The 14,928-nt window shown below is 41.3% G+C and overlaps 1 protein-coding gene across 5 annotated transcripts in view; it reads right to left on the bottom strand.

Annotated features, from left to right (window-relative positions):
* RALGAPA2 (Ral GTPase activating protein catalytic subunit alpha 2) overlaps positions 1-14,928 on the bottom strand; it is a 374,428-nt gene that overhangs the window by 188,148 nt on the left and 171,352 nt on the right. For all 5 annotated transcript variants that reach the window (XR_009458933.1, XM_019491013.2, XM_059720247.1 and 2 more), the window contains exons 21-23: positions 13,275-13,468; positions 12,453-12,551; positions 11,961-12,116 (exon numbers count right to left, since the gene is read on the bottom strand). Coding sequence is in view for 4 of the 5 variants with exons in the window: in XM_019491013.2 (XP_019346558.2) it covers positions 11,961-12,116; positions 12,453-12,551; positions 13,275-13,468 (449 nt within the window). In the remaining variant the exon portion in view is untranslated. The remainder of the gene's footprint in view (positions 1-11,960; positions 12,117-12,452; positions 12,552-13,274; positions 13,469-14,928) is intronic.

Raw genomic sequence — 14,928 nt, 5'->3', positions numbered from 1 at the left:
CACCCACTCCCTCACACAGCCACCCACAAACCCCATACCCACCAACACCCAACATATCCACACATATACCTACATGCTCCATCACCCCAGACCCACACCCTCCCCCACATACCCACACACTAACAGTCCCCCACAAACCTATACCCATGCCCCCCACCTCTCCCACAATATACAAAAGTAAGACTTTATTTTAAGCTATTGTGCAATCACCTCTGTGTACACTACACAAACACATGTAAATCAGGACAAAAATATTTTTTGAAATCAAATTAATGTTGTAGATGTTTAATTTTTAGAATATAATTTGGTATCTTTCTGGTTCTGAGATGGCAAAACCTGTTGCTGAAAGGGGAGAGACTTCTGGTGGCAAAGGTCGGGGATTAAGAGGCGGGACTTCCAGCCACAAGATGGTGACTGGGGGTGGGGCAACTGCCAAGGGGAGGGACTACCCGTGCAGCCCTCAACAGCTTGCCAAAACTTGGTAAGCGGATCACTGCCCAAAATAATTGCCTACCCCTGGTTTAGCACTTGAAAAAAACTAGAATCTCGTTAAAATTGAGATCCACAAATGTCTGTCTTGTCAGTCTGCAAGGACCAGTAGCACCTCGCACCTAACACTATTTAATCCAATGATAATTGGGACATAATCAAGAAAATGGATCAAACTGTAGATCTACCATGTCCTTTCTTTCTGACAGTGAACAGCACTGCATGCTTCAGAGAATATCTAGGAACCCCACAATACACAGATATGGCACAATCTGCCCCATACATTAATGACTAGAGATTGACTTAAACACCAAAGTAAGAAGTTTATTTTTCATTTTTTCAAAATTCCTAATAGCACCTAAAAATTGTAACTTTGGACATTGACGGTTAACAAGAACATCTGATGAGCATTAAGCAAAATATTAAATAGCTGCTTTTTCAGTGAGGGCCACTGCAAGCAGAACCTTAACTCATTGCTACTGTGCAGTAGTGTGAGAAAAAAAAACATGCAATGTCTGGACTGCACAGTAATGCACCCAGTTACTTAAGTAAGTACTAAATGACTGCGCAGTAACAACTGTTCAGTTTGGCACACATGTAGATGTGCCCTCTGTGTCCTAACCAGGATTTAACCCACAGCAATACTATATCTCTCACCCAACAATTACTTTATTATTTTAGCCGTATCTTGTGAGCGACCTTGTCAAAGGCATATTAGAATCTAAATAAGAATCATCTGGCTTTCCTTATCCACTACTTTAGTCATACATTCACAAATTAAAAGATTAATAAGTCATAATTTTCCTTTACAGAAATCAAACTGGTTAGACACTTCATTGTGATTTTCCAGGTATTTTCTTATTTTATTTTTAATAGACACTCTACTTGGGACTTGGGATATGAATTCTTGTCCATAGTCAAAATATGACTGGTTTTACTACACCTCTCTTCTGGCCTTACATTTCTGATCTTCCAACCAAGTCCATTATGGCTATCAAAAACTAAACAATTTAGAGTCTTTTTTTCACACTTAAGCATGACAGACTCAGGCTCCTGGTTCTAGGCATGAAAGACTGGCAAAACACTCTGTCATAATAGTGGCTCTCTACACAGTCTCAAAAGATTATCTGTACAGCACAACACAATGTGACTCTGGGTATATCACTAGCAGTTCTGCGATAATAAGAAATAATTATAATTTTAGGTTGTTTTGAGGCACTTCTAGCTGAGCTCTCTTTTCTGCATTTTCCTGTCAGCATACATATAGAAACCCAAATTAATTCATTGCTTCTCTCTCCTGCTGCTCTCCCTTTATTTGGATTTTCAAAAGAAAAAGATTCATTATAAAATTTGTAGATTACAATGGCATACCAGCCCAATAATCTATTTAACTGGCTACCTGCAAATAATGAAGTGAGAGATATTCTATCACTTATACTATGACTAATTTCTATTGTTCCACTATACAGTGATTTCTCTAGTCTGGAAAAGGTGATGCAATTGTTGCATAGGATTGTTCACGTCTTCGTACAGGGATGTTTGTTATTAGACAGCCAGGTACAGACAAATTATAGACATTTCAGTTACATCACTGTCTCCTTGCTCCCTTTCTGAGCTAATTGCTAAACCTTTAACTCAGATTGCCTTTGGGAGCTTTTCATAAAATATTCTCTTACATTGCTCTTTTATATACCCCATGAGAGGCACAGACATTTCTAGCAAGCATGAAATGTTAGGTCACTTTTGCTATGAATTATATTGTACTGCTGCATGAACATTATTCAAAAGGATTTTTTTAGCTTTACCCCAATTCTAGCAATATAAAAAGCAATGAAATAAAACAAAGTTCAAAACTGGCACATGTATAACACACAATAAAAAGCACTTGCTTTGTCAGCTTAGCAAAAATGATTTGAGAAATAAAGAAAGCAGCAATTAAAAACAATGGGAGCTTGAGCACTAAGGTATAATTCTTACTGACTGAAGAGTGCCCTATTTGAAGTTACCTAGATAACTATGCACATACAGCTGGATGTCTTTACAAGGTAATAAAATCTAACTCCATGTGTCAATTAATAGATATGTATTTGCCAAGCCCATGTAATACTTTAAGTAAGTTTTTTCCAAAAGAAAACTTTTCAAGATTTTGTCATAATGAAAACGATGCCTGCAAAGTTATGAGTAACTCAACAACAACACATATGTATGTAAATATAAAAAATATTTTTTTAAACTAGTGAAACATTTGGGGGAAAAAAACAGTACCAGTGCAAAGGGTGAAAGACCTGCTGAAAGTCCTGTGGCCAGTGTCTTACTAAATCACATACAAAACAGAGAAATAAGCCATACTGATTCCTGGCAATCCTCAGTTTCTGTGTTTCCCCTTTATAGTACATTTTAAGGTTCTACAGACCAGCCACCTGGAGATGTTATTCTCCTCAGTTGCTCTCTCCTGTAGAGGGAGCTGAGCTTACCCTGGGGGAGATCTTAGTGTCCTTCCTTCCCTGATGGGATCCTGATCCCATCTTCTTTGCATATACTGGATTAATTCTCATAAATCCTGGTAGGTTTAACCTCACCAACCCTGAAGCCAGAGAAATATCTCCCCCACTGCAATCTGTGAAAATGGAAAAAAAGAAAGGCACCCCAACTCTGGCTCTTCAATGATGGGACAGGATCATTTCAAATCATTAAAAAAATATATTAGTGCCCTATTAACTTTATCCTATGAACCAGATATCAGTGGTAGGGAAACTTTTCATGAGACTATCTGATTTGGAAGAACACATCATAAATATCTAGGAACAGTACTTTGGAGATGTTTTGATGTACATTCAAAATCAAATTAATACAATCAAATTGTTTTTTTAAATACATTATTATTCACAGTATGTGCTCACATCCTCGGGGTAGGGACTGTCTTTGTTTTCATACAGAACTGAACAGTGTGGCCCTGGTCTATGATTGAGGCCCATACATCTGACAGTAAAGATAAACAATTAGAAATGGTGCCTTTGCTGTGCTATGTAACATTTCATTATGGATTCATCTAAACAATCCATTAGATATCACTAAATTACATGTTTTTCCATCAGTGCATACATTATTAATGATACATTATGAGTCTTTAATAGATTGTTCTAATGATGACCAGTGACTTGTTTAGGTATTATGGCATTATTTACAACCCTCATAAACATGACCTAAATTCTGCACTGAGACCCCTATATTCTGTTACATTCAAGTACAGTCAATTGGGACGTTCTGCAAAAGTTTCCGATAAATATGAGGATTGATATTTTTATTCAATTAAACATTAAAATAAACAACCACCACCAAAATCTCCTCCAGTTCAATCTGATAGTAAATTGCATTGTACTATGTTGATAAATTTAACATTTTCAATGTGCTATAGAACTTTGTACTGAAAATGTTCAGTAGTCTGTCATGGGAAAGCAGAGGTGCTGGCAGCTTGGAAGGAAACACTGAGGAACCCAAAAAGTTCTGGAAGACTGAATTTGTATGATCATCCACCAGCTGGATGACAAGATAGCAGTTAAACAGTTAACAGACGAGTGACAAAATTTTCACTGATGGATTTTAAAGTTCACTGAGCAGGATGGATCATTTCGCATTTCTCAGAACTATTATGGTAGGCTGTCTGCACACTCAGGCAGACATCACCACATTGTTTTTCATCCATTTCTGGTTTGGAAGCTTTTCTTTACATGCTTGTGTACCAAGAAGTCTTTTTTTTTTTTTAAATGAAAGCTTGAATTCTGGAGCACAGTTGTGCCCCTGGAGTAAATTATGCACAATTATGGTGTATTCGGGTACTGTTTATAATATATCCTATGCCAAAAGGCAGCACATTCCAAAAACATATCAATAGTAGCACAGCGTTAAGAAAGCCTGCAATACTTTCATCAATGGTTTATATGATAGCATAATACAGATATGGTAGTATATTGTATTAGGCTATGTTTGTTTAGAAGCAGGCTTTAAGTATTTTTCCAGCTGAAAAGCAGAAATCTTTGGCAAATCAAATCAATTCAGGTATTTTTGACTAATATATTCTTACATTTGTATTTATAACAAATATTATCTTTGACTTCTAAAATACATCTGATGATTGCTCTTTAGTTGTTGATCTAGCATCTTGATATTAATCATGTTGGAAGTGATTAAATAAAGATAATTAGAATAAATGCATTTCACTATACCATGTTACATGAGTTTTCAAGCTCAAAAGCAATAAGAGTTAATGCTTTCTCCAAGCAGTTCAGTAGCTAAATAATAAGTAGACAAAAATAAGACTGTAACAGGCTAGAAAACTTGCAGTCAAGTGTGCCACCACGAGGCAAAAATCAGTAAGCCAAGTAAGAACAAAAGAACAAAGTCAATGTAATATTGGAAGGGTTTAAAACTTAAGATAATTTGGCATCTGCATTAACTATGTGGGCCTGTGGACCTTGACCAATTTAATTTCTAGACTGTAAATTTTTTCAATACAGCTGAGCTCTCATTTATGACAAAAACAAGGCATTTTCATCAACAAAACAGTCATGCTTACCAACAGGAGGACAAAGGAATGCAAGCATACAAGGTTACATTTTAAAAGTGCTTATTACATACAACTGAGGCTACATTTTCAAAAAGCTCAGTCCCCAGTTAGGCATCTATATGAAGTGGTCAGACTTCCAAAGAACACTGCACCTAGCAGCTGCTCCTGAGAGGAAAGTGAGATGCTGGGTGCTGAATACTTCTGAAATCTGGCCACCTCATGTAGATTGCTAAATGGGAACTAGGCACTATTGAAAATTTAGCCCTGTGTATCTGCACTCCTTTGTCCTTGTGTTGGTAATAATGGCTGTTAAATTGATTTAAATGGCTTGTAATCTTTGTCTTGTCATAAATGGGAGCTCAGCTGCTTTGAAAAATCTGGCCCACAGCCAAGGTTTCTTGTTGTGTTTTGTTTTTTTAAACTCAGGAAAGCCCAGTCTGAGACTGCCAGGTCCGAGTATACTAGTTTTGCTGTTTTTGCAGGGATAGCACATATTAGTCATGTTAAAAAATTAATACCTATGTGCCACACCAATTTTTTCTCATCCTTTCACCATTAGAGCCTGATAGTGGTGTCTGACAATTCTTTTAAACATCCTATATTAGCTCTCCATTGTCCGTGTATTACACATCTTGCTACTAATAGATACATCAGCTTCCACTTGTTAGTATTTCCTGAAAGATTCATTTCTAATTCAGTGAAAAGTTTATCTCCTGTATTCAGGGGTCCCCATGCCAGTGGGAGAGAGGGAAGACAGGGGGTTTAATCCCACTCCCTCCCTCCCTCCACCTGAGGTGCTGCCTAGGCCAGTGTCTGGTCACACCTCCCCGCCTCCCTTTGGGGACAAATCCCACCAGGGCTTCTTCCCCCTCTGAGCACGCCCTGGCTGGGGTTCCTGCAACCATACTCAGTGGCCTGCCAGGGCCTGGCCACCTGTTACCCCCCAGCTTCCCCTCAGCCTTGTGCCTGCTGCTGAAGGGAAGGGAGGGTTTACTCTAGTGCCCTGCACACCCCCCAGCTTTTAGCCTAAGCCACTGCAGGCATGTGGCTGCATTTCAAGAATCAAAAGTAAATGTCTATTCACTTGCAAATAGGTTCAATCTACGCAGGTTAGACTAACCTGCAAAGATTGAATCAATTCAGGTTCTGGCTTTTTGAATGTCTGTACTTAGCCCATAAGAAAGTCATGTCTGATTTCCTTCTCGGACAAGGTGACAGGATCAGTGAGAGCAGTGGATATGATGTACCTTGACTTTAGAAAGGCTTCTGACTCTGTCTCTCCCAACATTCTCATTAGCAAGCTAAGGAAATACAGGTAACATGAAAGTAATGCAAGGTGGATTCATAACTGGCTGGATCAGACCTCTGCAAGTAATCATCAATGATTCAAGGTCTAGTTGGGAGGAGGTAACAAGTAGGGTTCCCCAGGGGTCTGTTCTGTGTCTGTTGTTATTTAATATCTTCATTAATGATTTGGATGATGGGATTGAGTGCACACTTAACAAATTTGTGGACGACAGCAAGTTGGATGGAGTTAGAGATACTCCAGAGTAGAGCTAGGATCCAGAATGACCTAAGTGGGAGAAATGGCCTGCAATCAACTAGATGGGTTTCATCAAGGACAAATGCGAAGTTCTGCACTTGAGATGGAATAATTACGTGCATGAATACAAACTGAGGAATGACTGGCCAGATTGCAATACTGCAGAGAAGGGCATGGGAGTTACAGTGGACCATAAGCTGAATATGAACCAAGTGTGCCTTTGTTGCAAAAAACCCTAAAAGCATACTGGGTTGCATCAACAGCAGTGTCACTTGCAAATCAAAGGAAGTGATTCTTCAGCTCTAATCAACAATGGAGCTATTCACTGGGAGTATTGTGTCCATTTTTGGGCCCCACTCTTCAAGAAGGATATGGACAGTTTGGCAAGAGTCCAGTGCAGAGCAATGCAACTGACTAGGGGCCTGGGAAGCAAGACTTATGAGGAAAAGCTGAAAGACCTAATGTTACTTAGGTATGTATAAGAGAAGACTGAGCATGGATTTGCTAACAGTATTCAAATACCTGAAAGGCCACAACAGAGAGGATGGAAGAGGCTTTTCTCTGTGGCTGTAGGGGACAGGAGTAGGAACAATGGCCTCAAGCTGTAGCAGGTGAAATTTAGGTTGGAGATTAGAAGGCACTTTCTGACTATGAGGGTGGTCAAACACTAGAACAGCTACCTAGACAAGCTGTACAACTGCCATCCTTGGATGGTTTCAAAAGCAGGTTAGACAGACACTTGGCTGAGAAGGTTTAGTCAGGAATGATCCTGCCTTGGGAACAGGGCTGGACTAGATGACCTTGTGCGGTCTCTTTCAGCCCTACTTTCCTAAGAGCAAGAAGAGCATAACTGCTGAATGTATGCTGGTAGAACTATTGCTGAAGACTGGAAGAGATAACTCGTCAGTCACGGAATGGAGAAGATATTAAGATGGAGAATACTATATTTACCCAAATCCAAGACAACTTTGAATTTAAGATAACCCCCAATAATTAGAATCTATACATGGAATATGTATATATTGGTTATAATTTTCCATATATAGAATGTAATTATTGGAGGGTCATCTTAAATTCATCCCCCAACTGCTACAAGGGAGAAAGCAGTGAAGGGGGGATGGCAGGGTATGGTGGGGAGAAGTGGCTTGACACCTGCCCCTTGTCCCCTCCACTTGTTCTTCCTGCTCCCCAACCCTGATACCTGCAAGCCCCATGCCTGCCTGCCCCACAGGGCCAGAACCTCCTGATGCCTTCCCCTGCTGCCTGCCCCCTTTGCAGCCTCTGAGCCTCCTACCCTACTTATCATCAGTCATGGCTCCATTCTAGGACAGAACACGTGGTACCTTTGGCCAGTGGCAGCATCTGGTGTCCTGGGGCCAGAGCTGCTTCTCCTGCAACTGCTACTGAGTGGCTGCACCGGAGGTACTAAGTGCCCATGTCCCCCATGCCAGAATGGGGCCAGAGCAATGACTGATGGTAAGTGGGGGGAGGAGGAGACAGCAGAGCAGTGGCTGTGGCTCTGACTCGGCCCCTAAGCCCGAGTCAGAGCCCCTCCCCATCCCACCCCACCCCACCTTGTACAAAAATAGAAGACGAGGGCCTTCCTCCCTCCCAGTGATGAATGGGGAAAACAACCTTGCCTTGGATCTGAGTAAACATGGTGGCTGCTGACAGACATGACCATCCCCCCACCCCACCCCCACAAAAAAACAACAGAAAAAACAAAAAAACAAACTAACAAACAAAACTCCAAAAACCCAGAACTTTACCGGACGAGTAACCACTTTAGTTTGACCCAGCTCCCCAGCATCTGTATTGATTGCGTGCTTCAGCGGAGCTTTTTGGTTCTTTTTTCTAAAGCTGATTCAATAAGCTATTAGATAAAAGCACCAAAAAGTCCTGCTGAAGCATGCAATCTAAACAGACATTGAGTCTACTGGGTCAAACTAACATGATGTCTCTTCTGGGCATACACTGCGCTCAGAGTGGGGGCACAGCAAGCTTAAAGTAAAGCATTGTTTTGTTTTGTGTTTTTCAAGTCTGTAAGCAGCTGGTATGTATGTCTGATAACTACAGGAAAAGAGCTTATTTAAAGCAAGAGGATGGTTTCTTTTCTGCGCCTGCAAGATAAAGGACACATGAAAGAGGGAAAGGGTTAGCAATGAGAAAGAACCAAATTTTCAGATTCACTGGAGATGTAGGTTCAAAGACTTACCTTACTTACCCAAACCTAAGACAATTCTGAATTTAAGACAACCCCCAAATAATGAGATTCTAATTTAAAAATTATAAATTTGGTGCTATTTTCAACATCTAGACTCTATTGGAGGGTCATCTGATGTTTTTCCTTCACCAATGTGACAGGGCAAGCTGGAGGGGAGGCGGGTGGCAGGCAGTGGGGGAGCCAAGTGGCCTGATCCCTGCCACCTGTGTCCTGCCCACCACTTGCCTCCCCAGCTGTTTACCCCCTTCAGTGCCTACATGCCCTGCACCTACACCCCCACAGTGTCTGTACACTCTGGCACTTGTCCCCCCTACCATTTGTGCCCACTGTCACCTGCCCCCCACCCCCAATTTGCCTTCCCTGTGGTATCTGTTCTCTGGAGCCTGTACCCCCTGACATCTGCCCTCCCCTGTGATACCCTTTCTCTGGCTCCTTTGCCTCTTGCCTGCTTTCCCTCCGTCTACCCCCTGCACTGCCTCTCCATCCCTCCCACTGCTGTCATCCCTGCCTCGCCTGCCATTTCCTCCCCACTACTGACCTTCCAGTCACAGCCCTGGCACATGCTGGGGCCCTGCTGTGGATAGGGGCAAGTAACACAGAGTATGTGGGCCCAGCCCAGCCAAACAGAAGCTGTTCTAGCAGCAGCAGCTCCAGCCCTGGCCCTGGAGCCAGGGCCAGAGCTGCTTCTCCTATTGCATGGTCAGGCAGGGGCCAGAGGCAGGAAACACTCTATGCTCCCTGCCCCTGGCCAGAGTAGGGCCCCAGCCAGAGCCAGGGATGTGACAGGAAGCTAAGGAGTGGGGGGAGGTGGCAGGGAGCAAAGGCACTGGGGGGAGCACAGAGGATGTGGTGCAGGGGAAGAGGGAAGCAGCAGCCGCTGCCCCCCTAAGCTTGTACTAAAATCCCCCCTCCCTGCCACTGAATGGGGGGTGGGAAACCCCATCTTGGTTTCAAGTAAATACTGTAAGTCAGGTCATTTGTCAGCAGTAGTAGTTCTGATGAGAATTTATATTTTTTCTACACAGATTATTGGAAGTCAAAGCACCAACAGAGGACAAGTGCTTCTCAGAGAATAAGGTACGGAATGATGAAGAAAAGAGCCAGGAAAAGAACTGATGAAGAGCAGAACAATCAAACAAATGCCTGGTCACACAGGCTTATTGAGAACAGGATTATTGGATTCAGGAAATAATTTGGTTTAGAGAACTGGAGGGTCTAAGCTTTTTCTACAGGGACCGAGGTTTCCTCTCTGCTGGTTTAGTGCTTAGGAAATACTAAGGAGACAGTTTTAGAGATGAAACAGGTTGCTTAGCAAATCTTATTTCCTGTAGTTCTTACTTTATTGATAAGTGAAGGAAAAGGAAAATTTTAAGTTAAAAGCAGATTATCTCTGATACCAGTTTCCTATCTAAAATCATCATCTAACGTCACAGTAGTATTAATCTTATCCTTCTCTCTCACTGATTACTGTCCTTCCTAATTATACATGGGGCTTCCTGAGGTCCTGGAGCAACCTAGGTTTAGAAGGGCACAAAGGTAAGCTAAAGCTATTGTAGCTCACCCTTCCCCTTGGCACAGCATGGAATTTTACCCCTGTATGTTTCAAGATCTTTCCATATCTGTGGAAATAAACTGTAAAATGTGAGATGAGTGTAAATCAATGCAACAATGCTTGCCCAAATCTGTAGAGAATCTAAACAACGGATGGCAGAAATGGGTTCTACCTTTGGGGATTGCAACTGTCATGCCCTGCTTGTAATGCTAAATGGGATGAATGTTCTTGCTAAGTTTTATGAAAAACCCCATGGAGGGAGTACAGGCTGAGAAGCATTGCTTCAGAGTTTCTAGACAATGTAAAGCAATGTTCATGTGTCTTAGTGGCAAATCACAAGCAGCTACAGTTCAACCAATCTTTTCAAACTCAAAAGTTGCCTTGCCTCTGAAAATTCGGACTGCCAAGGAGCCTAGCTTATTAAAGCAAACTGTAGACTATAAAACAGTAGAGAACCCTGCAAAGATAATTACAGAAAATACTAAGTTTGATAAGCAGTTGTGTTATGAGCCCCAAATAGAATAAATGGAGCAAAGGGGAGCTTTGTAAAATGTACATGACAATGATAAATGGTGGTAGATTGGGTCTTCTTCTCCTAGTCCCTCTTATTAATCTAAAACTATGAAAAGACTGTATATAGTGCCACTAGATAATGCAAATGACAAGTAGTCATGTCAAATTAACTAGTGATTTCCTTCTAATTGAAGCCATTTTGATCTACAACATACTAATCAATTTACAACTCAGTGGATGCATCCACATGTGTAATTAAGATAAAGCAATAAACTCCAGAATAAACTGCTTCTGGGTGCAGCACCTACATGCATGTCCAGGACAGCAGCAATCTGACCTAAGGCAGAGCAGACCCAGGCTGGCAGGGGGCATGGGGATCAGCCCAGGCTCCAGGTAGCAGTGTTGGGCAGCAGAAGGGCTGGCTGGGGCATAAGAGTGCTAAACCTGCAGAGCTGAGGGGCTAGGCAGCAGCCAGGGGTCTGGTCACTGCTTGGTCACTGTCTACACATGCATTTCAGCACAATTACTCTGCTGTAAGACTGTACCCGGATAGTACTATCCTACAGAGAAGTTTATTAGTTTACTGTGCCCCAATACCAGCACACATATAGATAGTGATATTCTACTGCAGAGCTAATTAGTCTACTCTGCAATAAAGTGCATGTGTAGACACATCCAGTTTTACTTTAGCTTTTCTTAATGTGAATGCTAAAAGGAAGCTGCACTAGTTAAAATAAACTGAATTTCAGAACAATTGCTTTCTGCTGAAATAGGTAAACCAGATGGAGTTTAAAGGTTTATCAGACAGAGAACACAAAATCATTTACGAGAACAAAGGAGGAGCAAAATATACAACATACTGAGAGGGCGGAAAAACAGTTTAGTCTACAAAACACAGGCATACCTTTAAGTCCACACTTTAGTATATTTTATCATATAACCACGATCCTCGTCCTCCCAACTGCACCACTTCAAACACGATAGTCCACTTTCCCATCAAAGCAATACAGTAAACATGATGTAAAATGCAATAATGGAACTTAAATTCTTTTTGAAAGAAAAATCAACCCTGTACCTGATCTTCACTAGTTAAGCCAAGGTGCATCACAAGATAAAAATGCACTAGGAAATCAGAATTTGGCAGGACATCTTGGCGCCTGGTCATCATAGCACAGATCAGCCTGTATGCTTGAAGTTTGCCTTCCTTATATTCATTTGGCAAGGTTGTTGCCTGAAAAGACAAATAATTTTTATTATTACAGCCTTTTTATTTGCTAAATAAATCAACACTGTATTTCCAGCAAGGTATATTTATTTGCTGAATACTGCATTTATATTTACAAAAATAGGCTTTATTTCTACATTCTTAATACTGCAAGTATAGACTTGTTTTTACAATCTAGACATCAACATAGGTAAACAATTGACTATGATTATTTTTCTAATATGTTTAGAACCAGGATTGCAGAAACACTGTAAAAACAATATAACAAGATGATAAACATTTATGAACCAATATAGATGTCCAGGAAAATACTACTCCATGTAGAAATTAAAACTACTTTACCTTGAACAACCATGAGGCAAATATTCTGAGTGGTGGAATTAAAAGAGGAGGAGAGGGAGTAGACTGGTTATCCACGCTTATAGCAAGATTGTCCCTTATCTGATTTTTTAAAAAAAGGTAGAAGATTAATAAAATATCCTCTAATATTTTAACACAGCTGTTATTTATAACACAGCCTTTTTTTCAGAAGTAGCACCTTTAAAAATACATACAAATTTCCACTGAAGCTGAATTCAACAGGAAAACTGGAAGTATATTAAGCATATATTATCATCTTACAGGTGTTTTCTTAGAATCTACACTAACATTTAGTATTAAGACAATGATTTTTTACTTTCATTGTATTGCTTCTATTTCACTGAGAATAAATTATCTTAAATCCTTATTGTCATCAAAAAGGAACCTCTCTTATAAGGTGTGCCTGACTAAATTCAAGGAAACAGTTCTTAAAAGATTTAATATACCTACCATCCTCCCCCATAACAGTAGACATTATTTGCCTTGTTCATGGTTAATATCATAGTACTTCTAAATGAAGTGAAGTGAGAGGTCAAAAATCCTTGAAAATTCTAACAGAAAGTAATTTTACTAGTTAATAAACTTTAAATAAAGAATATACTGTAAACAATATCTTCCTAAAGTAGTGTTGAAGTGTTATAGTACTAATGATGGTTCAGAAAATGTACAAAGGGGCAAAGGTTTTTTGTGAAATCTTTTAATGGACCAACTGCATAGCTGGGAAAGCAGCTAGAAAGATCATGACACTTTTAGCAAATACATTACTGTTGTCTTTGCACTGAAAGTATGTATTAGAAACAATACCTTTGCTAGTTTGTACCATAATTCATAGAGATACCCAAAAACTCTGGCATGGATTTTAGGTGACTGGATATTGTTGACATCTCCAAGGATTCCCAAGATCCTCCTCCATAATACAGCAGCAGAATCAGGATGCCAACCTATTAGGTTTCCACCAGCAATTATACTGCAGTCATCAGCAAGGAATTCACTGCTATCTACAGAATAAAAACATGCAGTTGTTGTTAGTTAGAAATGGGATGTGTAGTCTATCTCTTTGATCAACAAAATGTAAACAGTAATAGAAAATAAGCTAATGTGACAAGTACAAGCAAAGAGATTTTCACAGGGACATATGGGGAGACCAGGATGCCTTAAGTTCAAAGGGGTGCCAAAGACCTGCCAAAGCTACAGTAAGGTCCCATTAAAGAACAGGTTTCACGATGAGAAATACCCTCACTAAGCCTCAAAGAAATCTGTCATGGTTGGATGGTTAAAAAAAAAAAAGGCATATCATCTAGAAATGGATGGTAAGTACTAATGGCTGCAAAGTTCACCAAACAGAAACAGAAGTAAGTGAAATACTTAGGCCATGAACAGATGCATGGTTGAAGAACTCAAAATTCCACTCCAATCTGGAATGCTTCAAATTCAAAGAACACAGGCTATCAACAGATGTGCAGCCACCTGCCATACCTCCTCACTACAGTGCTTCAAAATCACTGCAATGGCATGTGGCAACATACTTTACAGCGGTGGTCTCCAACCTTTTTAAATAGATCACTTTGGCATTTAAAAGCAACCCAAGATCTACTATGTGCCGCTGCAACTCCGCTTCCCCACACCCAGCAGGTAAGTGTGTGTGTGTGTGGGGGGGGGGGGTGCAGATCAAGGCAGAGGGATAAAAAATGATTTGGGGGCATGCCTCCCCAGCAGGTAAGTCCCACCTGGTTACAGCCCCACTCAACGTACCCCTGCTCCTGCCTCTGCAGCACTGACCCTCACTGCAGGGACCTTGATCTAGCCCCCCACCCCTTCCCTCCTCCATGGACTGATCTGCTGGGCTGGGCTGCACGCGTACATGCATGCAGGCACTCAGCCCCTCACCCCGGCCTCGGATCGACTCCAAGAGGCTCTGAGATCTACTGCAAGAGGATCTGAGATCCACCTGGTTGGTGACCACTGCTTTACAGCCAGGGGGGTAAGCAGGGTGTTTTTCAGTCCTGAGGCTCCACAGCCCTACCCCCATATGGGGGTGGTGAGTGGGACAGGCAGCCAATGCATGCTTGCCTGTGTGCTTGACTGCCAGTCTCTCTGGGCCTGTGGAGAAAGGTTCCTTCTATGCTTTCTTAGGCTCCAGAGATTGCCAAGGATGGTCAAGTGCACAGGAGAGAGCTCAGTAGTTGAACAGGGTGGGGAGTGGGGTAGGGAGGAAAAAGGAACAGAACACTGTGGGATGCCAGAGAACTAAGCAACCCCTTGTTGTACTACATTTAAGAATGTACGTGCAACTGGAAGCTCTTCAAAATGAAGTGCTTCAATGAAGTTGTAGCTCCATCCAGGATCAGTTTTGGAGTAGTTCAGCCATTTTCAGAATGCTTCATAGGGTGTGTACATCCGTCTAGAACCTTAAAGTCTTGACAGGGAAAAGGTAGTCCCAAACTGTCAGGATTTCAAG

The sequence above is a fragment of the Alligator mississippiensis genome, chromosome 1 (genome assembly GCF_030867095.1).
Source record: "Alligator mississippiensis isolate rAllMis1 chromosome 1, rAllMis1, whole genome shotgun sequence".
Lineage (NCBI taxonomy): Eukaryota > Metazoa > Chordata > Crocodylia > Alligatoridae > Alligator > Alligator mississippiensis.
This window is presented reverse-complemented; position numbering and strand designations above follow the sequence as displayed.